General features: G+C 29.9%; 9 protein-coding genes, 1 long non-coding RNA gene and 1 other non-coding gene across 21 annotated transcripts; 7 read left to right on the top strand and 4 right to left on the bottom strand.

Annotated features, from left to right (window-relative positions):
• Positions 1-50: 50 nt before the first annotated feature.
• LOC100649378 lies at positions 51-1,520 on the top strand. Of its 2 annotated transcripts, none has more exons than XM_048407117.1 (2): positions 51-1,052; positions 1,217-1,520. In XM_048407117.1, the coding sequence occupies exons 1-2, from the start codon at positions 546-548 to the stop codon at positions 1,403-1,405; spliced, it is 696 nt and encodes a 231-aa protein (XP_048263074.1). In that variant the 5' UTR covers positions 51-545; the 3' UTR covers positions 1,406-1,520. The 2 variants fall into 2 exon arrangements, with proteins under 2 accessions (XP_048263074.1, XP_048263073.1); XM_048407116.1 differs by lacking the exon at positions 1,217-1,520 and having other exon boundaries at positions 144-434; positions 563-1,186.
• A 145-nt stretch (positions 1,521-1,665) lies between these two features.
• On the top strand, positions 1,666-2,562 carry LOC125385383. Its single transcript, XM_048407115.1, has 2 exons — positions 1,666-2,070; positions 2,153-2,562. The coding sequence occupies exons 1-2, from the start codon at positions 1,703-1,705 to the stop codon at positions 2,409-2,411; spliced, it is 627 nt and encodes a 208-aa protein (XP_048263072.1). The 5' UTR covers positions 1,666-1,702; the 3' UTR covers positions 2,412-2,562.
• A 125-nt stretch (positions 2,563-2,687) lies between these two features.
• LOC100644257 lies at positions 2,688-5,452 on the bottom strand. The gene is made up of 6 exons (XM_003396675.4): positions 5,319-5,452; positions 4,008-5,244; positions 3,752-3,938; positions 3,275-3,672; positions 2,987-3,198; positions 2,688-2,927 (listed from the first exon to the last, which is right to left on the bottom strand). The coding sequence occupies exons 2-6, from the start codon at positions 5,132-5,134 to the stop codon at positions 2,911-2,913; spliced, it is 1,941 nt and encodes a 646-aa protein (XP_003396723.2). The 5' UTR covers positions 5,135-5,244; positions 5,319-5,452; the 3' UTR covers positions 2,688-2,910.
• Positions 5,453-5,456: 4 nt separating this feature from the next.
• Positions 5,457-6,697, bottom strand: LOC105665929. Its single transcript, XM_048407118.1, has 5 exons — positions 6,484-6,697; positions 6,329-6,425; positions 6,168-6,252; positions 5,950-6,102; positions 5,457-5,869 (listed from the first exon to the last, which is right to left on the bottom strand). The coding sequence occupies exons 1-5, from the start codon at positions 6,695-6,697 to the stop codon at positions 5,666-5,668; spliced, it is 753 nt and encodes a 250-aa protein (XP_048263075.1). The 3' UTR covers positions 5,457-5,665.
• A 131-nt stretch (positions 6,698-6,828) lies between these two features.
• LOC100644019 lies at positions 6,829-9,621 on the bottom strand. Of its 2 annotated transcripts, none has more exons than XM_012310420.3 (4): positions 9,435-9,621; positions 8,929-9,155; positions 7,542-7,911; positions 6,829-7,339 (listed from the first exon to the last, which is right to left on the bottom strand). In XM_012310420.3, the coding sequence occupies exons 3-4, from the start codon at positions 7,772-7,774 to the stop codon at positions 7,081-7,083; spliced, it is 492 nt and encodes a 163-aa protein (XP_012165810.1). In that variant the 5' UTR covers positions 7,775-7,911; positions 8,929-9,155; positions 9,435-9,621; the 3' UTR covers positions 6,829-7,080. The 2 variants fall into 2 exon arrangements, with proteins under 2 accessions (XP_012165810.1, XP_012165811.1); XM_012310421.3 differs by having other exon boundaries at positions 9,024-9,155.
• Positions 8,555-10,948, top strand: LOC110119414. The gene is made up of 2 exons (XR_007224565.1): positions 8,555-8,891; positions 9,615-10,948. It is a non-coding gene; the product is annotated as an uncharacterized LOC110119414 (long non-coding RNA).
• A 1,653-nt stretch (positions 10,949-12,601) lies between these two features.
• Positions 12,602-14,537, top strand: LOC100643651 (THUMP domain-containing protein 1 homolog). Of its 4 annotated transcripts, none has more exons than XM_012310419.3 (5): positions 12,602-12,747; positions 13,227-13,489; positions 13,561-13,722; positions 13,782-14,026; positions 14,103-14,537. In XM_012310419.3, exons 2-5 carry the CDS (start codon positions 13,289-13,291, stop codon positions 14,455-14,457), a joined length of 963 nt encoding a protein of 320 aa, XP_012165809.1. In that variant the 5' UTR covers positions 12,602-12,747; positions 13,227-13,288; the 3' UTR covers positions 14,458-14,537. The 4 variants fall into 4 exon arrangements, with proteins under 4 accessions (XP_012165809.1, XP_012165807.1, XP_003396718.1 ...); XM_012310417.3 differs by having other exon boundaries at positions 12,608-12,760; XM_003396670.4 differs by having other exon boundaries at positions 12,608-12,861.
• Positions 14,538-14,842: 305 nt separating this feature from the next.
• TRNAQ-CUG lies at positions 14,843-14,914 on the top strand. The gene has a single exon. It is a non-coding gene; the product is annotated as a tRNA-Gln (tRNA).
• A 367-nt stretch (positions 14,915-15,281) lies between these two features.
• Positions 15,282-16,284, top strand: LOC100643766 (prefoldin subunit 4). The gene is made up of 4 exons (XM_003396671.4): positions 15,282-15,462; positions 15,523-15,627; positions 15,722-15,838; positions 15,948-16,284. The coding sequence occupies exons 1-4, from the start codon at positions 15,424-15,426 to the stop codon at positions 16,098-16,100; spliced, it is 414 nt and encodes a 137-aa protein (XP_003396719.1). The 5' UTR covers positions 15,282-15,423; the 3' UTR covers positions 16,101-16,284.
• Positions 16,285-16,436: 152 nt separating this feature from the next.
• On the top strand, positions 16,437-20,105 carry LOC100643163 (SET and MYND domain-containing protein 4). Of its 4 annotated transcripts, none has more exons than XR_002307874.2 (7): positions 16,437-17,077; positions 17,227-17,429; positions 17,503-18,160; positions 18,217-18,503; positions 18,656-18,939; positions 19,112-19,816; positions 19,890-20,105. XR_002307874.2 is itself a non-coding variant. In XM_012310414.3 (7 exons), exons 2-7 carry the CDS (start codon positions 17,243-17,245, stop codon positions 19,895-19,897), a joined length of 1,902 nt encoding a protein of 633 aa, XP_012165804.1. In that variant the 5' UTR covers positions 16,437-17,077; positions 17,227-17,242; the 3' UTR covers positions 19,898-20,105. The 4 variants fall into 4 exon arrangements, 3 of the variants coding, with proteins under 3 accessions (XP_012165804.1, XP_048263045.1, XP_012165803.1); XM_012310414.3 differs by having other exon boundaries at positions 19,112-19,589; XM_048407088.1 differs by having other exon boundaries at positions 16,437-17,058; positions 19,112-20,105.
• Positions 18,412-24,372, bottom strand: LOC100643044 (probable serine/threonine-protein kinase roco9). 3 transcript variants are annotated; one of them, XR_002307873.2, is made up of 7 exons: positions 23,829-24,372; positions 22,881-23,676; positions 22,723-22,806; positions 22,454-22,653; positions 21,958-22,383; positions 18,616-18,824; positions 18,412-18,530 (listed from the first exon to the last, which is right to left on the bottom strand). XR_002307873.2 is itself a non-coding variant. In XM_012310415.3 (6 exons), the coding sequence occupies exons 1-6, from the start codon at positions 24,061-24,063 to the stop codon at positions 20,933-20,935; spliced, it is 1,944 nt and encodes a 647-aa protein (XP_012165805.1). In that variant the 5' UTR covers positions 24,064-24,372; the 3' UTR covers positions 19,858-20,932. The 3 variants fall into 3 exon arrangements, 2 of the variants coding, with proteins under 2 accessions (XP_012165805.1, XP_003396713.1); XM_012310415.3 differs by lacking the exons at positions 18,412-18,530; positions 18,616-18,824 and adding an exon at positions 19,858-21,135; XM_003396665.4 differs by lacking the exons at positions 18,412-18,530; positions 18,616-18,824 and adding an exon at positions 19,858-21,132 and having other exon boundaries at positions 23,829-24,370.
• Between the last annotated feature and the right edge of the window lie 58 nt (positions 24,373-24,430).

Genomic DNA, 24,430 nt, shown 5'->3' with positions numbered 1-24,430 from the left:
CAAAATTTTATCATATACCTTAGCGATCAACGAGTTAGCATTGAAATGTTATGCAAAACTCTTTTGTTTAACCACAAACGCCAAACCACATAACAGAAAAATATCCATCACACTTCTACGTATATCCGGAAAATGTGAACTCAACCATCGAGAATACTGGCGAATCTCAAGAAAACACATTTCCGGTTTCAGTCGCATTTTCGTCGTCGATCTAATCACTCCACCTCGCTTGTATCGCAGACGCGAGAAATAGAGTCGAAATGGAGCGATAAACAGGCTAAATGTGTAAATCTTGTTGATCAGAAGAGTTTGTCGTTGAAGAAAGTCGAGCGCAAATCCACAAAGGCCATTCTAAGATTCTGGAATAAACTCAAGCATCGCAAAAACGCGAGAAAGAAAGCAGAACCTATTACAAATGAATCATTAGCTTCCGTGTAAGTTTCTATGTTAAAATATCAAATAAAATTCTCTTTTTGAATAATTTATAAATGCAAATTTGACCTCCGCATTTTTAGCAACCTATAATATGATATAAATAATAAGAAATGTTAATTTACTTTAGACGGAATTATAGTCATGTTGAAGAAACAATGAGCGCTAGATCGCAACGTGGGACCCACGACACGCCAACGACCAAACGATTTCGTAGCCCGCGCATCACCGTGAGAAACCGAACAGCAAAACCACATATAACATACGATTACGATGCTGCTATCAGTCAACCGGATGTACCGAATTTACTAGATTATAAGAATATCGGTCGTGGTGTGATGGTTAGTGGAGTTCCACTTAGAAAGAAAGCTCTAAAGACTCGCTTAAAAGGACGAATTATATCAAGAAAGAATTTTCAGAAAAGATCTCAGGAATACAAGACGAAGTCGCTGATCCAAAAGAATGCCTCACCCACCAAAACACATACACGACCCAGTAGGATTAATCAAAAGACGATGGCCTCTTCCAGTATCTTTGAGAAAGAAAATTATATCGGCGAAAAAGAGAATATTACCTACAATGATACTAATAACGTTGAACATTTGTCAAACTCGTTGAGGGTTTGTACATCTTTTTCCTCCCTCGCTCGTTCAGAATTTTGTTCTTGAACTTAATTTTAAAACTTATTTTGATTAAAAAAATCATTTTACTTCATTATGGTGACATGTAAATTCGTTATATTTAGAGAAATTTAGTAGTGGACGCTAAAAACATTTCATACAAGGATACGAAAGAGGCGATTGAGAATGATAACAATAATCAAATGACACAACAGATAAAAAACGAGACATCAGAAAATTATGAAATTGCTAAAAAGAAATCACCAGTTCAGGTCAAGGGCAGTAAAATTCCTCGTGCGAAGATAGCTGTTTTTCCAGTTCATACGTTTTATGAACTACATTCGGTAATGTGATATACGTTAAAAAATCAAATTAAATAAAAATCAAATTAGGCTAGAGATTAAACAGTAATAAATACTTGTACGATAGACGAAAAAAGTAAAAACGAAAGAATCTCCTCACTTGAAATATTCCACGACAAACTCTCCTACTGACAAGTTAGTTAAATAATAAGATAAAAGATAATTACATTCTGTTATCAATGAACATTCATTATAATAATTAAACATAAATTTAAAGCATCGATATCTCGGAAAAAAGTATGAAAAAAAGATCATCCAGTAAAGAAGAACAAAGTACTCATAAACAAGATGTGGTTCGTTTCAACGAATTACAAAAGGATACAAGTACACGCGATAATTTTTAAAGTCTATATCAAAGGGGAAATATTAATCGACTCAAAAACATTCATTTTATCTAGAGCAGATTGGAACAAAGAAGAAACTTCGACGTTAGAGGCAGATGAAGAAGCGGAGGATCGTGGATTAACATCGGCCGACGAATCCCCGGCTATTATTAGTAGCATCGACGACCCTCGCGTTTTAACAATTCTACGAAGTTTGAAACTGAACTGCCCTTGCAAATCGTGCAGCGAACACAATCCAGTTTCCACAAATCAACAGGAAGATAACAGCGATTTAAAGAGTTCGTCCCCAGAAGAAATCAGAAAAAAGAAATGGTTAAAATGATATATTTAAAATTATCTACTTGAAACTCAGAGTATAATGACTGTCACGATAATTACATATGATTATCAACAGGTCATTAAAATATCGAAAATACATCGAGACGACTTCAGATGATGTGGACATTTCGTCTGATTGCAATAGCGAATACAGTAAAAAAGAAAAGAGAGGTCAACACAAAGCGAAGTATATTTTGACTCATCGTATCAAAACAAGCTCGATAGTACACGCACCACCAAAAATTACGAATCGTCGACGAACTAGTTTCTCCTTTTTTAATACCCTTTTTGACATTGTTTTCTGGCCTTATTTATTTTTGAAAACGAATCGATGAGAGCTGACTTTCTTCTTCGTTTTTGGAAAGATAATATTTAAGAAGAAATGGTATGAACAATAGATCGATAATTGAAAAGTTTCATGATTTCTTTAAATATCTTTGTAGAGATATAGATATGAAACTTCGAATTTACCATTTATTTTATGTATTGTATACGCATTATTTTTTACGACCTAAAAAATTGTATGATCTTATTAATTAATAATATATTTCATTCTACATATAATGTTTACAAAATATTTCAGAAAGCATTTAAAATAGAGCATTTACGTATATGTTTAAGAAAATATATTTTTTATTATATATAATAAAAATACAAATCAGAATACGCAATTCATCGAGTCTCGCAATCAGCATAAAAGTCAATTATTTACAACGATTTTGTATGATAAAATACAATGGTAAAACATTTCCGGTGTATTATAAAATAAAATTTTATGAAAAAATGTGAATAATGAATACAAAAAAATAAGAGATACAAATGCCTTCCACGATTTTACAACACACCGATTGCTGAAAGTATAAAAAATTATGTCAATACTTTCTTATTAAGTACTTCTCGATCGACCTACCTTTCTTTGTGGGTGTTGATATACTCCTATGAAGTTTTTTCGAAAAAAATGATAATGTTAGCCTGTCGTAAAGATTATCAATTTCATTTACAGTGTTCTCCAAGATTCTTGTAAGAGCCTTTTCATTTTGCACCAAAGCTTTATCAGCGATCAAGGATAAGTGCAAATAACCCCGATAAGTTAACAACGAACATCCAATCCCCGTGTAACTCCTGAAAGCAATAACTCTGAAAACTGTGGTACTTCCAATCTTTGAGATATGGTTTTTTTACTAAAACAACTTGTAACCTGTTTGGTATACAAAAAACGATATTTTTCAAAGGATAGCCCATTAATTTTACTTCCTGAGGACCAACTAAATTGCTAAACACCATCGTGCTGTAACTCCTAAAAATCGGTCGTAAAAATTTATCAGGCAACACAGCTGTGAGATACTTCATCACCAAAAAATTCACTTTGTAATCAGGACTCTTTCTGAGCGAATCATTTGCTCTCTTAATAGCATCAAGGCGTTCTAAAAGTTGAGAATTTTCACGTGGATCCGCAAGCTGTTTGCCGTTTATCTGCGAAATACAAAGCGGCAATATGCCAACTGAGAAATTATTTTGCAACGGAAGGTTCTCGCTCCATTCCTCGATTTTCATCGGTAGGACAACGCTTAATTTCGTTGGAACCGGTTCGTTCATCTGTAAAATTTAAATTAACGTGGAAACAACTATTCGCGAAGAAAATTCAAATACAGGTACAGAATACGTATCCACTTACCCGAAGAAAGTACTTGTGTAAACTAACGGATAGAGCAGCTAATAGTACGTCTCCAAATCTTGCGCCTGTAATGCTTCTTATGTTCTGAATCTTTGTAAAGAGTCTCTGATTGCAGGCATTCTTGAAATCATCCTCGAGCCAATAAGAGATCAATTTTTCACCTGATAATTCTGCTCCATGGAGTGCGCTACGATAAAACATTATATAATATTTTTAACGTGCTTGGAAAGAAAAGTTAATGAACGGATAAACAAACCTTTTGTCCATGCTACGAAAAGCTTGTTGAATCAAGCAACCAGGAGCATCTATGATAATCTTCGTCATTTTTAAATAATTCTGTACCTTTTTCCAAACAATTTCCGAGAAAAAAGTATTTAATTTATCTCGTTCTCCCATTAGAAATAGTCTGGTTTCCTGTCTCAATTCTTCCAAAGTAACATTTCGCAGGTATTCTAGTCCCTCGTTGAACCTTTTCTTTAATAATTTAACAACATGTTGAAACACCACCAAATAGATGAACGGCATGGTAGCCGACATAACATCCTTTTGAAATGTAGTGCTGTTTAAGCTGTTGTCGATGTTCAAGCAAGGATTCACAGGATTCGTCACAGGTACTGTCGCATTTGACTTCTTCGTTTTCTCGCTCTTCATTCTAAAACTCGTATGCTCCAACTGCAAGAACGTTTCTGGGACCGGTTCTTTGTCGATAATAATGTCCCTAAAGAATTTGAGGAGAGCCATACCATCGCCTAAGGAATGATGGACACGAAACAAAATAGGAACCTTGATTTTGCTCGTCAAACGTTCCTCCGTTCGTCGAAGATAATGATGACTCGATCTGGGACAACATTTTCCGATTAAAATCTCCCAGGATGCTGTATGATTCTCCGGTAAAGGCTGATTGCAAACGTTCGACAAAACCCTTTTCAAGTGACCGTTATAAATATTGTCACAGGATCCGTCGCAGTTCCCACGCTCATATTCCAACCATCTGATCCGTCCTTTCAGATCGATCTCTTCGCTCCTCTCCCAGAAATAGTAGCCGAATTTTCTCTTTCTCTTGTACAGCAACTTCTCGAAAGACGAGCACACTATACGATTTTTTGCCAAATCTCGAAAACTCTCCAAAAAGTTGGCGTTCGAATGTCGAGCATCTTTTTCTAAGATCATAAGGATGTTGTTCACAGAAAGTGCCGATGATTGTTCTATAGCCCAAACGCAATCCGTCCCATCAAGAAGACCAGCGAAGTTATCCTTCAATTGTATCCTTAGAACGATCTCTACGATTCGACGATAAAAGTACGAGCATATTAATAGTAAAATAATTAGCGGAGAGAAAAGAAAGGTGTAGAGCATGAAGAATGCTTCGTATATTTTCGTCATGATGTTTTATCAATTTTACACTTGTTGAATCCTTCTGCTTCGAAAATGCGAAATCTTGTTCAGATTCTATGTTTTGTCGTTATATTTTTTATCGCACTGATTCGTTACACCTATAAAAACGATTTAGAGGTCAACAAATTAAAGTATCGAAGATTTATTAATCGCTTAAAAAGGATCAACTTACACGAAGACTAATAACAATCAGATAACCCTGAGTTCTCTCAGTGCTGATCAGCACCAAGTAAGACTAGTCTGAACAAAGTTGTTGCTTTTATAGTGAAGCACTTGTCATCGATCGTCGCTAACTTAATTTAATGTGTCTCTTTCATCCGGTTATTACCTTTAAAGTTGCATAATTCCGATGTTCTTAAACAGTGACCCTCGTGTTTCCACCTACGATCTTCTTCTTAACCCGCTCGAACTCTGCAACTGTATGGTTTTACGGATCTTATCTTCGAAAAGTTTGCACGTAAAATATCTCGTGAAAAAAATTAACAGAGCATACAATTTCGGGAAAATCGACTAAACGGTTTAATCAAAAGAAATAGCGCTGCTATTTCCGCTAGTTTTGTAACTGCGTTTCGCTTTCTGCAGAAGAACTCTTAAAAAAGAATTTTCGTAAGCTAGCCCATCACTACGTCGAATTTCTCGAGCTGATAACGCATCTTTACCGAGTATCGAGGATATTTCAGAATCATTTTTGAAAGCCCCGTCGTTTGATTTCCTCAATGTATCCTAATACATAATTATTTTCAGTTTTCAAACTGTTTATTGAATATTTTCTATGTAATGTTTGCTTCTTCAAATATTTCTACCTGTAACGTTTCGATAGAACCACGTAACAAAATTTCTTGTTCATCTTTTCGTCTTTTTAAAGTCAAGTATTTTTTACAAATACTTTCCACGGATTCGTTCCGTTCAACGAGTCTATCGCCAAGTGTTAATAATTTTTGTTGGAGACTACTGATCTAGAATCGATCAATTTTAACGATAAAATTAACATAAATATGTTAAAACATACAAAACTATGTACCTCCTGCGTTTTTTCTTTAAGAAGCAAATTTCGGGAATTAAGTTCTCGTTTTAATTGCTCGTTGCGCGTTAATAAAGCATCGTACCTAGTAAATATTTTAACATCAATTTTTGTAAACGTTTATTAATGTGTGTTATAATGTAAATAATAAATAATGCTACTTTTGATGCCAAGATCTTTGTACTTCCTTTTTCAAAGAATCTGGCAACGTAATATCGCTTCCAAGACGAATGTCAGTAACACTCTGTCGAAATAAATCTACAAACATAATGTAAATAACGTTATTGTTCCTCGCGGTTTACACATTCCCACGTACTGAGCATATTTTTATTGCGTTTATTTGCTTTTCTGAGATCGTCCATCATTATTTTCTTTTCTGCTTTTAAATTTGAGTATCGTAGCCATCGCTCCGCTTCTAAGCTCCGGGTAATCACGAGACTTTCCTCCAAAGATTTTATGGTATTGCGTATATTATTTATTTTTACAATCATTGTCTGCACACGAGAATCTTCCTTATGTTCTTGATACATTTCATAATTAACATATCTAACAAATATCAATTAATTGAATAGCGACATGAATGAAGAAGCATTTGAATGTTGCTACACTTGTTGTTATATTTGGGATAACATTTAAATTATCAAAAATATAAATCATCGAGTTTTAATTTTTGCTTCTTTTTTTATTAAATTACATAATTTAAATAATTACAGTATAACGATATCGCAATTTCAATGAGTAAAAGTATACAGAAAATATACGACATTCGTCATCACATATATAGATTGTTGCGTGAAACATGTTTCACGTGCTAATTTTTACACATTTAAAGAAAATGGAGAATAACTTTCTGCATCTGAACGAATGAAATTTTAAAGGCACGAAGATACAAAGAAAAAGATATGTTCATTAATTATTTAATTATAGGACACGGTTCCGACGCATATTGTTTGAAACTTGCATGAACGTGCCTCAAATGATCGCGACACCGATCTCTGGTATCTGTTAATATGTTGAGTAAAGAAGTCCTCGAATCGCTATTTAACGTTTCATTGAAACGTTCTAGAAGTGCCATGTCTATTTGCGGTACACCGTCCAAATCTTCAACCATTTCTTTCACTTGCATAACCCTATTGATTAACGACTCCAATGTTGTTTCCTTTTTCGAGTACCTGGAAATTCATTATTTACTTGTCAGTTAACTGTTTTATCGACTGGTAAAAGCGTTTCTCTTCCAAACCTAACATTTCAAAAATGGCTACCACTTAAAAGATAATTTTCTCAAGAAAATGATTTAAAGGAGAGTCTTCAAAAGTAATATGTATTTCTTAAAACTCAATTATTATTATTTTTGGCAAGAAAATGATTACTTACGAAGAGTTTGTCTCTTCTGTGATAATCTGCATACATGTTTCGTACAATGCCAAACACTCGAGGTTGTCCTTGAGACCACGTTGTTCCAAAAATTTTTTAAAAATCTCCCTTCCACGTGGATGGGTCAGAGTTTTATGTATATTATCTGTAATCTGATCTAATTCATTGATACTTAGTCCAGAAGTACATTTTCCGATGCAGCCGATGGTTTGTTTTGGTGAAGAGGTCTGCATACTTCATTCCTCCGGTGTACGTTCACTTGCTTTTCGTTACAAGTAACTAAACTCGATATAACTGATCTATATGTGATTCTACGTAATTCAAACTCATGTTATCTAACTCATATGCGATAGGTCGTGTAGTCACGTACCTAATGGTATAGAAAAAAATCTATGTTATAAATCTTATAGATAATTAAATTCAGAGTATAATCTTAACATTCAAAAGACAGAAATTTATTACGAAAGATATTATCTGAAAAGACTAAATTAACAAAGAGAGATATAAGACTTAACGAAATGTAACAAAAGAAAAGATTTTTCTTAATGAATGTGTCGAGTAAACGTCTTCACAATAAAACAGAAATAAGAAATTACAAAATCACCGAGGACATTATTACAGTATAAACGTGAGTATACGTGTTGTTATCTAAACCGACAAACCGACGTCACACAAAACTACCGCAGATTAATAAAAAGTTCCCAGTGATGGGAAGAAAAACGATAAACAATAGACTATACCTATAACTTAGTATTTTATAAAACTGTATTTATGAAAGCAGATAATACGCTAACTATGACGAAGTACAATAGTTGAATTAATATCTTTAAAAATAATCGGCTAATGTAGCAAAATAATTGGTAAATATTTAATCGTCAAATTTGAGCATGTCATTTTGTGATTCATAAATAAAGTTGCTTCAAAAATTTCTACGCTATTAATTCATCATTAAACTACAAATTTTTGAACATTTCTCAATTTACTATCAATATTTGTCGTCTGTATTACTATTATCAGTTCAATTCTCGCTTTACAAAGAAGCACATGACATTTCAGTTATATATACATATACACAAACATAATCGAAGAGCGGTATCGCTCTCTTGCTCCACTTAGGAGAACTCAAACAGAACAGTATTGATCGCAATTTTAAAGAAACCGGATTCACAGTGGCTGATTGTCTTAATTGCAAGGGTTGCTTTCAGGGAATGAAACGACGTTTCAGTTGATGTTCATAACCTTTCATAACCAAATTGCTCAATTCTTTGTCGTAACACTTATTCGTTCACTTATTTGTTTACACAAGTTTGCTCCAAAACTTATAACAATATTAATACTTCTCCCTTAAAGGTAAGTTAACACAATGTTATTAACAAAACTACATTACCTAAGTTCATTGGGGTCTGAATGTTGGAACACTCAAAATATTTACAAATAAATATTTGTAGTCATATACAGATTCGTAACATTAACAGTACGTACTACGTCGGTAGATATTATTTCTGAACGAGACGAGAATTAACCCCACGATGCTATTCTCGTGACGCCACGCCACAGACTGACGTGTGATTTGCCTGATGCCGAAAATACACTTGTCAAAGTTAAATATATCTGCTAAAAGTAAAAATATACATACAATGTATTGAAGATATTACATAGTAATAATGTTATTTCTAATCACAAATCTCGCAAAAATTTTTATCAGATATTTCCTATATATATATATATATTTTTTTTTGAGAAAAGTAATATTTAATATTAAAATAAAATTACTTTTATATTTAAATGTAAATGCTGCACTTTTCTAATTTATGTCAATATAATTAAAGTATATTATAATTTATAAAAGGTTCCGACGTTACTCTGATGTCTAGCTAAATTCATTCTACATACCAGATATGGTCTTTGTTATTCAAAGCACTGTCTCTGAAACAATTCGTTATTCTGAATGCAGAACACATACACTTGACGACATTACTCGGCAAATTCTTGAAATGCGTTACGTAAAATTTGAGTTGAAATAGTTTTTTATTATAGTGTTTAAATTAATCTATATGTTTTTATATGAAAAAGAGGGGCATAGTGGTAGGAGAAAGGAAGGTATGGTCATTGCCATATGCAGACGATATTGTGCTATAGGCGGATAGAGAGGAGGAGCTAAAGGAAATGCTAAGGAGATTCGAAAAATTTTTAAAAGAAACCGAATTGGATCAGAGCACGGAAAAGACCAAGATAGTAGTTTCCGAAAAAAGAAAGAACAAGAGGAGACAAAAAAAATGGAAATGGGGAGAGAGAGAATTAGAGGAAGTAGACGAGATATGATACCTAGGGTACATAGTACAGAAAAACGGCAGTGGTGAGAAACACATACAAGACAGATAAAAGAGAGCAACAACAACAATGAAGAAAACATGGAGCGTGGGAGAAAAAATTTTCAAACAGGACTACAAGAGGAAAATGAAAATGTTTGGAGCACTGGTAGAGAGCGTGGCGCTGTTTGGAGCACTGGTAGAGAGCGTGGCGCTGTTTGAAGCAGAGATATGGGGCTCGAACATGGAAGAAAGGCTGCATAGAATACAAAGAAGATATGTGAAATGGATCTTAGGTTTAGATATAACAACACTGAATTATATATTGATAGAAAAATGCAAGCTAACAGAAATCAAAGAAAAAGCATTAAGAAGAGCAGCAAAGTATGATGGGAAAGCCATAGAGTCAAAAAATAATAATGATAATAATATATAATGATAAAAAAATAATAATATGATTAAATATGTATTGGTATCACTTATCTTTATGTACTGTGAAATCGTAATTCTTTATTTGCTTATGTGTTACGATTTAAAATTGCCGCCGAAAAATACGCGGGAAAATATAACAGATTCCACAGGATGTATAGCAAAGATTAAATTTAAAACTATCAATATATAATAATTACAATATTGCTAATTATTATATATTTGTAATTGTAAATATTCCAAAATAAAATATTCCTAATTATAGATTCTGAATTTCCTGATCCTAATGAAGAATTTAATTTAGTTCACGAACAAGTATATAAAAGTTTTAAAAGAAATTGGAGGCAATATGAATTATAACCTCGTTGCGATGAACTCGTATATTTATATAAATGATTCAACAATTTATTTACCAAAAATAAAAAATTTTGTTTAGTAGTTGAATGCATTAATAAATGAAATACTTGTTGAAATTTTGTTATGTAATATTTTTGTTTATTAATGTAATCAGAAGAAGTTATTTAAAATCATAAAATTAATAAGTGAATGTAATTACGAGTTTAGATTACTTTTAGAACTTGAAAAGAATAAAATAGTAGGGTCTCAATAAACTGAGAATTTGCAAGAAAAACAGAAAGAAAAAAATAAATAAAATACTTTGACACTATATATATAAAGAATTAAATACTCCCATACCTATAAGTACAATAAATTATATATTCCCAGTAACACTACTAGGAAAGGTATTGAATGCAATGACAATTTTGATACAGATATTGCAAAAAAAAAAAAAAAAAGGAATTGTACTGAATTAAATATGTATTTTCATGTAAATTAAAACATTCATATGTATGATAAATTATTATATTTAAATTATAGCTGATACTCAAGAACCAAAAGATAAGAAACCACAATGAAATAAATCTGAAGAAATTGTCATGATAGTAGATGTTAAAAGAAAATATGTTAAATTTTATACTTAAAGGTAGTAAAAGATTCATATTATTTGCTTCATAATTTTATTTAGCAGCAGAGACTCAATATCATTGAGAGTTTACTCTTGGGATTTTATAGCTCTGATTAGACCACATGATGCGCAATGTATTTATATGAAAGTAAAAAATAATGAACAGAATAAAATAAAAACAAATACACATTCAGTTTATTGTCAATACTAGATAGCCAACTTAAACTAAGACTGAAAGTGGTAAAATTATAAGTGACTTAAAAACACATATTATCTCTTGTTTCAACATATAGTACAATAACTTTAATGATATGAATAATGTATAAGTAATGTGTAATGTAAGGTTTTCAAATCTTTTTCTAGATAATATGAAATTTGTGCCAACTGTGAAACTTCCTGCCTTTTTATTACAAAATTTGCTAGAGATAATGAAAGAAGTTGATAAACATGGATCTACATCTTACATAGAGCTACTTTCAGATGAAAGTTTAAACAGACACTTATATTAGAATAAAATTTTGAGATAAAATAGTATTTAATAGTATTAAAATAGTATTAAAATAGTATCGAAATTATGTTAATAACAAAAAAAATTAAATTTTACATTCAGAAATAGAAAGTTTATGGAAGAAAAAGCTTTTCAGGAAATAAATAGTAAAAGTTTATAAAACCTTAATAAAATGCCATAAAATATCAACAAGATCTATTCAAAATAAAAATAAAAGTATTATAAATCATAATGTTATAACCAATTCAATAACATCAAATCTTGTTGTCGAAACATGCAATGATGCAGTTAGCAAAGCTATTGTTACAGAACAATCCAAAAATCTGCAAATGAAAATAAAAGAAACGGTAATAACTTTCTTTTATATTATTTAATTCTTCTTTAATATAAATATTATAAAAACAATGAAAATTATATAGATATAAGAATTTCTTTGAAAGAATTATTACAATCAACATAAACACAAAAGATCATAAAGACTTAATTCACATCAGATAAAGAATCGATCAATTCACTTTTTTTTAACTTTTTAACAAAAAAATCTTATGATATAAACACAAAGATTTTTGTCATACAGTTCGCCGAAATGTTAAAATGAAACACCTTTAAATTGTAATATATTCTATTATTATTGTTATGTCATTACAATGAAGCGTATCGCCTAACATAATTCTGGTATTAAGGTGCCGAAATTTATAACTGAACTAGCTAACTATATAGTAATATACTTTACACATTTTAGCATAATACGTATTTTTGTTTTTTTATATACTTTTTATATATTTTTACATATTTCTACAATTGCACATATTATTAATACTTATATAGAAAAATAGAAAATTATATTATATAATTGATGCTATTGTAAATTTAGTTTACGATTATATTTATACATACTATGTACAAATTACATAGAAATTAGTGTTGGAAAATAATTGGAAATGACATATAGGTACAGTAAGAGGGCTCTTAGATCGAATGATATACGAATAAGTTGAGTATATCTGTATGTAATTACAAACATACCAATAAACTAAATCATTTAAAAAGTATAATTAGTTTCATATTTTGATTAATTAATGTGAAAATATTTTATTATATAAAAGCGTAAGTATTTATTAGGTCATCCCATAAGTTCGTTCCGTTTTTCGAGCGGTTATGTATGTTAAGATTGTTTACATACCTTTCAGTTTCATAAAAAAATGTAATCCCTCTCTCGTTGTACAACTTCTTCCCATTTTTCAAGTGCATCGGTCCCTTATCGCCGTATGTTTATAAATCGACACATGAAATGTATACACAAAAGTCGGCACGAACTTATGGGATGACCTAATAATATACATAGAATCTAATACTAAAAATTTTACATTTAATTTATTAGATTTGCACAGCTCTCCACAGGAAATATTAGTAAATAGTACCACATGCTTGTTTTTATTATCTATTATACAAAATAAAAATATATTTTTCAGGAAATCTTTTTATCTTCTAAATAAATAAAGTAAAATCCATAATACAGGAGTTTCTAATAACGATGTACGTCCAAAAGCGAAAGAAAGAGAGTTACTTTCATAATCATAATTATAACCAAAAAAGACGTAAACAATTCAATTTGGAACCAGGTATAAAAGGTTTCTTATGCACATGCAATTTTTCTGAAAAAGAATGTATACGCGATGCGTATAAATTACTTAATGAATTTGCTGATGAAATTTATGGACCAGTTACCACAAAGGTACAGTGAAATTCAGCAATAATATAAACGCACGTAGTAATGTAAGATTGTCAAATTTTTTTAACTTCAAGGACTTCGATAATGATAATTCCAAAGAAAAATCTGAGAAAGATGATTCTGTGAATGAGACAAAGAACATTGATAACGAAGATGATATTTCAGTTGCATTAAACAAACAAATTAATGAATTAAAAGCAGAATATTCAAAGACAATAAATGCCAGAAGATTCCAGGTGAATTTATCAGATATATTTGTCTTCGAAAGACTAGATATTTATAATTTTTTTATTAGGTAGTTGATACTGGTGTGAAGAATGTAATTTTTATAAAAAGTACTTTGACAAATCCATTAGAATTAGTTACTAAAATTATTAGTGAATTGGATAACACGAAACAGCAACGCACAAGATTTTTATTAAGATTACTTCCAATTGAAGTTATCTGTAAAGCCAATATGAATGACATTAAATCTAAAGCAGATGTAATGTTTGAAAAATATTTTGCACAGGAACCAAAAACATTTAGTATTGTATTCAAGTAGGTCTTTTAATCTACAAATTGTTTATAATTTTATTAAACTTTTAATATAAATATCAATCTAATTTTATTATAGTCGCCATAGTAACAATAATATACACAGAGATGAAGTAATTAAAGACTTAGCAGAAATAATAAACAAAAAGAATCCTGGAAATAAAGCAGATTTGAAAAATCCAGAACTTGCTGTAATTGTTGAAATGATACGTGGTTTCTGTCTTATGTCTATTGCTCCAAATTACTATAAATTTAAAAAATATAATTTACTAGAAATATGTAACATCAAAGAACCCACAAATACTATAAAACAGAAGGAAGAAAATGCCTCCATCGAGGAAAAGAAAGTGACAAACCCTGATAAAACAAATATAACAGAAGACAAACATTTAATGACAGAAATAATTCATGACAACGAAGAATCAAAAAATTAAATACGTAAATAATGTTAATACTACTTCATAAATCTATTATTATCTTATATCTACTAATAAAAAGGAAGTGCTACATTGTATTTATTAGTGATATTTTATATTGTTTGTAAAATGTAAGTAATTTTTTTGTAAAAGTTATAAGTTTCTGTATTATATAAATCAAAAAATACATAATATATATTTATAAATATATATATGTAATATGTAATATCGATATAAATAAATGCATTGAATCATAAATTACCATTTTTCATGATTAAATGTACATATACATATGCAAATATACACAGCGAAAATTATCACAAAGAAAAAAAACATTTTTAATTTAAGTTAAAATTATTCTAAATAACTACATGAATAGTTTATAACAAAAGAAAATTTACAAGGTCCCATGGTGTAATGGTTAGCACTCTGGACTCTGAATCCAGCGATCCGAGTTCAAATCTCGGTGGGACCTTTGTATTTTTTTTTTGTCATGTATGTATATTTATATATTCTTATACATTAAACAATAATATAATCATTCTACTTACCTTTTCCATTCATTAATAAATTGTATGTTACTTAAAATTAATAACAGAAAATATAAAAATGGCAAATTAGATTTAATGCAAAAGAACATTTGAAAATTTATTAACAAAATAATCCATATAATTAAATTAGTCATATTTATTATTATTGATTTTTGTAACCTTAATAGTTAATCTTGTATGCAGTTAAGAAATAATAGTTTAATTTGTTAAAAGATGTATGTATCTATGTTACTTAGCTAGATAAATTGCACAAGCGCCTTTAGAAAGAATACACTTATTGATGCATTTCCAACAACCATTAGTCGCTTTTAAAGATATTAGCTTCATAAAATAATGTTGTGAGTCGTGACTACTAGACATTATTGTTTCAAAATTGTTATTTAGGTTGCCATTAGACGGCGAATTAAACAGTTATAGCATACAAGTAACAAATATGTCAGCACGAAAAAATGTTCAAGCTGGATTCCAACCAGTACGTAAGAATCACCTACATTTTATTTTAAACATAAATCTAACCTATTTTGCGTTATAGGACTCTGATGTTTATATTACGTACGAAGATCAACAAAAAATTAATAAATTTGCAAGGCAGAATGCTAAAATGGATGACTTAAAGGAAGAATTAAAAATTAAACAGGTATTAACTAATCTAGCGCTAGTCCTTACCTCATACCTCTTGTAACCTTATTTGGACATGTATAATTTTATATATACTATACTGTCTTTTGTAGAATGAATTAAAGAACTTAGAAGATGCTTGTGATGAAATAGTTCTTTTGGATGAAGATGCAAAAATTCCATATTACATTGGTGAAGTTTTTATTTACGAAGACTTAGAAAAGACACAGGTACATAATTCTCAATAGCACACTTCGTGTTCTTGGAGACAAGTATTGCTATTATTTTCATACAAAATGATAAAATATTTAATATTCTTCCTGTTGTTCATGATTTTAGAATTACTTAGATGAGATTAAAGAAAAGAAGAAAAAGGAAATCTTTAATTTGGAAAGCAAATGTGTCGATTTGAAGAATATTATAACTGAGTTAAAAACACAACTATATGCAAAATTTGGTACCCGTATAAATTTAGAAGCAGAGGAGGATTAATCTAGTCAAATATCCATATAATTTTTTTATAATGTGAAATAAACTTTTTATACTATTATGGTCTCATGTCTTCTAATGGATATAATATATATTATGTTATAAATTTATGCATTTTTCATGTCATACATGTTGATTAATTGTTGTTATGTGATAAGCTCCTAATAAATTAATCATAATTCTTTCATTTAATGTTTCTTAAAGTTGTTTTTACCTTTCTGATATTAAATTCATTGCTATAGTGTCCAAATATTATGTTTTATTAGATATATTCAACATTAACTATTGTTTATATAAATATTAGTGCTCATGTATATCTCGTGTGTATATATATATGTATATCTAATTAAAGACTGTATTTAAACTTCAACGCTCTAGCAGCTTCATATCTGGATTGATGCCAAATTGTTCTCATTATAAAATGCTCATGCAATATGACTGAAAAAAACGATTTCTAACATCTATATTGTTTAAATAACTGTAAACTTTAGATTTTTTGCGTTTTTTCTTGTTGATATGTAATATTTTAATTATGTTAAACATAACTATTTTTGCAAATTGTACTTAATAAATGTAATGACATTAACTTAAATGATACCAGCCAAGGATGATGAAATAAAAAACTTGAAATGTATATTACAAAATATATAACATATTAGCTTACTTAAAAAATTCAGTTGTTCCACATTTTTAAATTCCTTTTACAGATAAAAATGAAGAGAATATTTAAATATTATATGTACGAAATATAAAGGTTTAGGCATCTTTATAACTTTTATATAAGTAATCTCTAATCTGTCTAATTTAACAAATGATTTAAAACTTGGTTACATAGTCATACAGTTTCTGCTTCCCTCTATCAACTCACTTGAGGTAATTTTAGTTTCACCTCTCAGTTTTGCTTCAACCAGTACATAGTTAACACCACAGTCCATTCAGTACCTTTTTATCTAGTGTACAAGTAATATATGAACAAACAGGTTTCTCTTTATTCTTCTTTTTTATAAAACATATGATACACATTTACATAAAAAATTTATATAATAAATTTATTTTTTATCTATGTATAATTTTAATTAATTTGTAAAATACTTATAAATGTTATAATATATATTTTTTATGTAACAAGATTTTTCCAGAGCAATATGGATATAGCAAAGGAATTAGTATTAAATTTGAAACAAACTAATATATCACATGCAGGGTATGGTTTACAAAAAGAATGTGAATCTCTTATTGGTCATATTTTACAAAACATGGTAAAGTCTCAATTTCCAGAATTAATTCCTGAAGTAAAAAATGAAGAAGACTCTATCCACTATAGAGAAGAAGGTAGTAAATATTATCGATGTATTATAAATAAATATAAGTAATTTGTTCAGTTATTATACTTGAAAAATCTTAGGAAACCAACATTTTGTAATGGGTGATGATAATGAAGCTATAAAATATTATACAATGAGTTTAGCATATGCAAATGATAATGAACTTATGTCATATGCTTATGCCAATCGGTCTGCTGCTTTATACAGAAAACAAATGTTCAAAGAATGTTTGATAGATATTGATGCTGCTTTAAGTCTTGGATATCCAGAAGAAAAAAGAAAAAATCTGAAAGAAAGGGGAGCCAAGGCTATCGAAGAAATTAAGAAAAGATTACAACTTACAAAGGATGATCATATTGATATAGAAACACTTAAGAATATGTGTTTATCAGAAAAAATAAATGAGGAACCTGGAGGTGTAAGATATAGAAATGGAAAGGTTAAACTTTCAGAAGATACAAGTAAAAATTTTAGCATCAATGAAAAGAAAGATTTAATCAATGATTCTAATGGAATATCCAAAGATAATGATATGGAAAAACGGCTAAGATACTTAGCTGATGAAGGTCCTTTAAAGTTAGCTTATGGTCCAAGTAAAGAGGCTCCTGCTGCTAGTGATGGCATCAGCATTTCTTTTTCTGAAAAATATGGACGTCACTTAGTAGCTACAAAAGAATTTAAACCAGGAGATGTAGTTACTATTGAAAATCCATATGCTTATGTTATTTATACACAAAGGTAAATCTATTTATATTAATATATCTACTATCATATATAACTTATATAATTTACAGGTATTATACACATTGTCATCACTGTTTATCAAGAAGCTATAATTTAATTCCTTGCTCATACTGCCCTGTGGCTCAATACTGTTCAGAAAAGTGTAGAAAATTAGCTTGGGAAATGGCTCATCAAATAGAATGTCCAATTATGGCATTAGTAGGAAACTTACTTAATGTTGATAAAGATAAGATACGAATGCTTACCAAAATTATTAGATTTCTCATTGTAGTAACATCAAAGGGCAAGAAATTTGATGAACTGCGAGTGGACATGGAACTAGCTGAATCTAATCCAGGTAAGGAAGAACATTCATATTTTATAGCTAAAATAAAATAATGTAAGACAAACTTGAGTTATAAGACAATAAAATAATTGTAGGAGAAAACAAGAATTCAACCATAACATACTGTTCATTTCTAGATTTTATGAAATATTTTTCTTTTGTAGATAACAGATCTGCAGGATTTACAGATGAAGGCATATTGGACAGTACCAGCGCACGATCTGCTTTGAGTCTCGCTACCAATATGACAACGCGACCACTTATTGGAATTAGTGCTTTTGCTTGCATCTCAGCTCTTGCAGCTATCCTCCTAGCCACTCAGACTAATTTCTTCTGCAATAAATATGAAGTGGACCAATTAAAAGATATTAGCAATTATCCGAAGATCATATTCTCTGGAAGCCTTATGTTTCGCGCCTGTGTTATAATGTCTTCAAATTGTTTTTCAGTAATTTATTTAGAAGATAATACATATATATATATATAAAATAATTTATATATATATATATATATATATATATATATATATATATAAATTATTTATATATTATTTAATTATTTATATATATATATATAAATTATTTTAAAGCACTTTTATATAATAATTAATTTATTTTTAGGTGCAACAAGAACCAGGAATTAAGACAGGTTCAGGATTATATGTAACACATAGTTTGTACAATCATTCTTGCGCACCAAATACATTTCGTCATTTTGAAGAGCTAACAATGATTACTCGTGCTCTAAGACCAATATATCCTGGAGATCAAATATTCACAAATTACGGTGCTGCATATGCATATATGACAAAATCTGAAAGAAGAGAAAAAATAATACAAGACTATTTCTTTGAATGCGATTGTATCGCGTGTGCATTTGATTGGCCAACGTACGATGAAATTTTGCAAAAACATATTGGTTCTATTAAAAAAAATAAAGAGCTTGTAGAAAGATTAAAACCTTATAAGCAAAGACTGGTAAAAAATATGTATGATATTGATGCAGTAAAGTCAGTCCTTGATATATTATATAAGAAGGTATCCCAGCCGTGTGAAGAAATCGTACACGCGGAACAATACCTGAAGAGTTATTACTTAGGTAAATTTAAGTAAATAGATAGTAAACTTGCTTATACTGGTTTATATTTGTAGCTTCACTTACTTGTGAGTTCTTAACGTTATGCTTTATATCCTGCAAACCACCTTTATTTAAATACTTCACTTTGTACACTCATTTCTTGCTTATAAATCTAATAAGGCTGCTTGTAAATCCATGGCTTAAACTGCTTTATAATAATTACATATTAATTGCTTGGGGCTGCAAGGGTATGTAAAAATGTAATGTATTAGACACTTAAAACTGGAACTCAATTTCATAAATATATTTTCTTGTTTTTAGACCCATAAGAGAGACATCAACATCATACAACATTATTAATGAAAGACATGAAATATTCCTAAAAACATTTTATTGAAGTTATACATGATATTTACCTAGTTCCTAAGAAAATGTGCTTCTTATACACAATACATTTGTGTAAATATTCAAACTAATAGAAATGTGTGTAATAACATAAATATGAAGGAAAAAATATAACAGAGATAATGAAATTGATGAATGAGTAAAAATTAAACAATCTTCATCACAATATGTGTATTTCTAATAACGCAATAGAAAAATTAATATATTGTGTATCTTACATAATCCACTATAAAAATCAAATGCTTTATGTTCACATATAAAGAATACTTTACATTATTAAAAACTGTAGAAGTAATAGAAATAATCATGGCAATTCATTAAAATTACAATATAATAAATTCTATATATCAAGGATAATAAATTGTCTAGTTAAATTGTTGATTACTACTTCAGTACATTACATATTGAAATAGTCTATATCATAAGAAACTATTTAATTATCAATAAAATGTAATATTCGATCATATTTTAAACCTGTTAATATATTCAAAGTGTATTCAAAGCCTAGTTGTATAGTAATAGAAAAGATAATTACCACGAGAGAAAATAAGATTAAATTTCTTTAATATTTAGTTTCTCCATCATTTACTTTATGTGAAATATAGTAAACTAAAATATTTCTTTTCTAAAAGTAAAAAGACTGAACCACTATACAAACAAGTATTTATGAACTATGCAGATAACATCTATAGAATTTACAAAGCATTATGAATTCTATATTTAAAATATACTTTTTTTAATACATATAAAAGCATGCTAACATTTTTTCGGATGCAAATATCACAATTATTTTGAATGCAATCCTGTTAGTATTCTAATTTTTTATCAAATGCTGTCATAAAAATTCCATGTTATTAAAACAAGTGCGACTATTCATCAGAAAGAGTATGAATGTCAGAAAAATAAAGGAGATCCAAACCCCCAATTATTTATTATATGATAAATAAAATTGAAATAAATTAAAATCGGCCGATATTCGAAAAAGCAGCAAACAGAGGTGTTGAGGTTGTAGTTGGTTGCTGATCGCCGATGCTTTTGAGTAAATTGCCTTGCAACAGACTGTCAAGTGCCTTTTGAACTGTCGGATCGTTTAGCAGAGGTGACGGTGAAACTCCCGTAGTAGTAGTAGTAGTTGTGGATGCTGTTGACGCAGTTGATGCTGCTGGCATAATATGATGTACTCATGAAGTTAGCAGTTGTAATACCAGCAATATATATATTCGAAGTTCGTTCGCTTTGATCACTGGATTGTATGGTAAGCGGCACAGTAGCACTACACGCACGAAGAACTTGATCAGAAACCCAAAGCGTACGAAGTTCGTTTGTGTTTTTTGATCACTCGTGCTCAATATTTATATTAAAATTTTACCTGAAATTATTTGTCTAAAATTTCTTAGACAAACTTTACGTTTTTTTGTCAACATTGAATAGTTTTCAAACGCCATCATTAAGAATTTATATACACGATTTAAATTTTAAACATTTTTTTTGGATATGTTCATGAAAGATACACAAACAAATCCAGAAAAGAAAATAAGAAATAGGTGATCTAAAATCCGTAAGATACACCCATAACGACCTTTTTAAAAATGCAAAAAGTTGCAATAGGTCTGTTTCTTCAGGTTAAAAACGCGATATCGTTTCTATTTATAATACTGCTGTTTTTACATAACGAATAGATCGGTAGCAGTATTTTTGTAACAAATAGAAGTACATATTGCAGTAAAACACAATATTATTGCACTTATAGTATGCGTATCTTTTCAATACCTTACCAAAGGAATTTTTCTTAATTAATTGCTTCAGAAAATCACTAGAATGATAATTGATAACTAACTTTATGAACTCAAAATCCATTATACTTTTAAAATGTATGTTCTGCTAATTTATGAGTAATGTTATAATAATAGAAATTTGATATAAAATAATAAGATAGTATTTACATTTTGTTTAAGCTTAAATAGTAAAATTATACAAATTTTACCTGTTCCCCAAGTAGCTGGCGGAACGGGCACTGGTGTTGTAGTAGGCGCTGGTACTGGACTAGGTGTTGGTGCAGATGAAGTTGTTTTATTACTGTTTAGGATATTAAGTATCCTAGATTGTAATTCTGCTTGTTTCGGATCACTGACTGTTATCGTCGTCGTAGCTGGTAAATCTTTTACATCTCCCAATTCAACTTGTACTTGTTCTTCACGTTTAATTTCAAGATATTTTATAACACGATCATACTGCAAAACTGTTAACTGATGATTATCAGCCAGCATGTTTAAAAGAACCTGAATGGCATCAGGATGCCGTTCGTTTGCAAAAGGTGTATTCAATGGAACCGATCGTCCACCAGCTTTGTAATTAACAAAATCTCGTGATATTAAATTAATAGCATCTTCAACAAGCATATTTCTATGTTCTGTACAGAAAAATGAGATTTTATTAACATAATGATTTAGACATTTTAATAAAGTTATTAAGAAACCTACCCTGGGGTAAACCATGAAGAATGTTTAAAGTTAGGGAATGATGTTCTTGATTTATTGGTGTAACTACGACTGCATATAAACATCCCCGACTGGCAATATTTCCTAAAACTCTACTTAGAAGTACATCCTCATTTGGAAATAACAAATCAACTGTTAAGCCAATTTTTTTCAACCTCATTTCGATACTTTCCGCATATTCCCTATTTATAAAAATTAATTACAAAAGCATTCAACGATTATAAAGCAAACTAAATTATTTTTATACTTACGTTAATGCTTTGTTAACAACAATAATTTCACAGTCATTTTTCTCAGTTGTTGCATTTGAGTATTCATTTGATGTACTTGTATTACTGTTAAACAAAGATATTGATATTAATAAACAATTATTGTACAAGAAGGAAACATAAAAATATTCTTAACTTACTTAAAACTTATATTCATATCTCTAGGAGCAGAATTTTTAAAATCTTCATAACGGTTATTACTATCATTGAATGAATCTCTGCCAAAATTGTTCCCTCTTAATCTATCCCCTTGTTTATGTTCCCAATCTCTACCACCTTTATCATCTAAACGATTACCTCTATTAATAGGACTGCGATCTCTAAAGTTATTTCCACCTGAATTATCTCTATTTTTATTTCGATTTTTTCCACCTCTACTACCTCTTGGTCGACCACTCCCACCGCTATTCATGCCACCTCCACCACCACTTTGATTCTGATTATTTGCATTTCGGTTTTGGTTTCCACCAGGCCTATTTTGGTTTCCACCTAGCCCAAATTGATTACCACCTCTGTTTTGATTAAATTGGTCATTACCACTTCTGTTCTGATTATTTGGATTAAAATTACTGTTCCCTTTATTTTGCATTATATTGCTAAATTGATCATTCCCATTGTTTCTATTTTGATTTCCAAATTGGTCATTCACATTATCTCTATTCTGATTTCCATCCCCAAATGGATCATTTCCACCACTTCGAATTTGCATATTATTTACTTTCTGATTATCGCTTAACTGTGAATCACAACCAAAGCTTTGGTTAGCATTGAAATTTGAATTTCCTCCATAATTCTGATTTCCACTATTAAAAGGATCATTCCCAGCATTAAAATGATTATTGGCAGAATTAAATTGATTATTAGGTCCTCCTAATTGTTTTCCTCCTCCTCCACCACCTCCACCGGATTGATTATCCTTTTTTGCTGGCCTAACATCTATTTAAAGAAATATTCAATGAAATATGTTAATATATATTATTATAAAAATAGCAACAAAGAAATAAGTGGACAATTGCATTATTAAATGCGAAAAGAAAATAATAGGAATAGTAGGAAACAAACAAAATAAGAATCATTCATGAAAATACCTATTCTTCTGCCTTTGAACATTGCTCCATCTTCATTTTGAATAGCTTTTTGAGCAGATTGTTCTTCTTCAAATTGAACAAAGCCAAAACCTCGGTTTATCGAAGAACCAACAACTGTTCCATATTTTGAAAAATGTTCTTCCAACTCAACTTTAGTCATATCATCAGTTTGTAAATGACCCACAAATATACGACTACTTACAGTAGCAGGATCTTTTAATAATCTTACATTCATTTTGGAATGCTGTACTTATAACAAATAATTCTCAAAAGAAAATAATTATTAGAATAGTAATACCAATTCCACTTAAATAACAAAGACTAAGGTTATGTTCGAATGCTGACGTTTACTTCTTCATATACTTCATTTAGATATATTTTAATCAACGTGACGATAACAATATCGCGTAAGAGTAACAAGTTTTTATTCACTTCTTGTTTTGTCTCTAATTGTTATGGGGCAGTAATATCGACGAAATATTGTCAGTTTGAAAACAGAATATTTCAATCAACAATTGAAACCTGAAGGGGTCGCATATGATGGTATGTGCATACATCATAGATTTATTCATTAAGTACGTTCTGTTTTCGTACTTACTACA

The sequence above is a fragment of the Bombus terrestris genome, chromosome 7, assembly GCF_910591885.1.
Source record: "Bombus terrestris chromosome 7, iyBomTerr1.2, whole genome shotgun sequence".
Taxonomy (NCBI): domain Eukaryota; kingdom Metazoa; phylum Arthropoda; class Insecta; order Hymenoptera; family Apidae; genus Bombus; species Bombus terrestris.
Note: the sequence above shows the minus strand (reverse complement) of the source record. Positions and strands in the feature narration are given on the sequence as shown.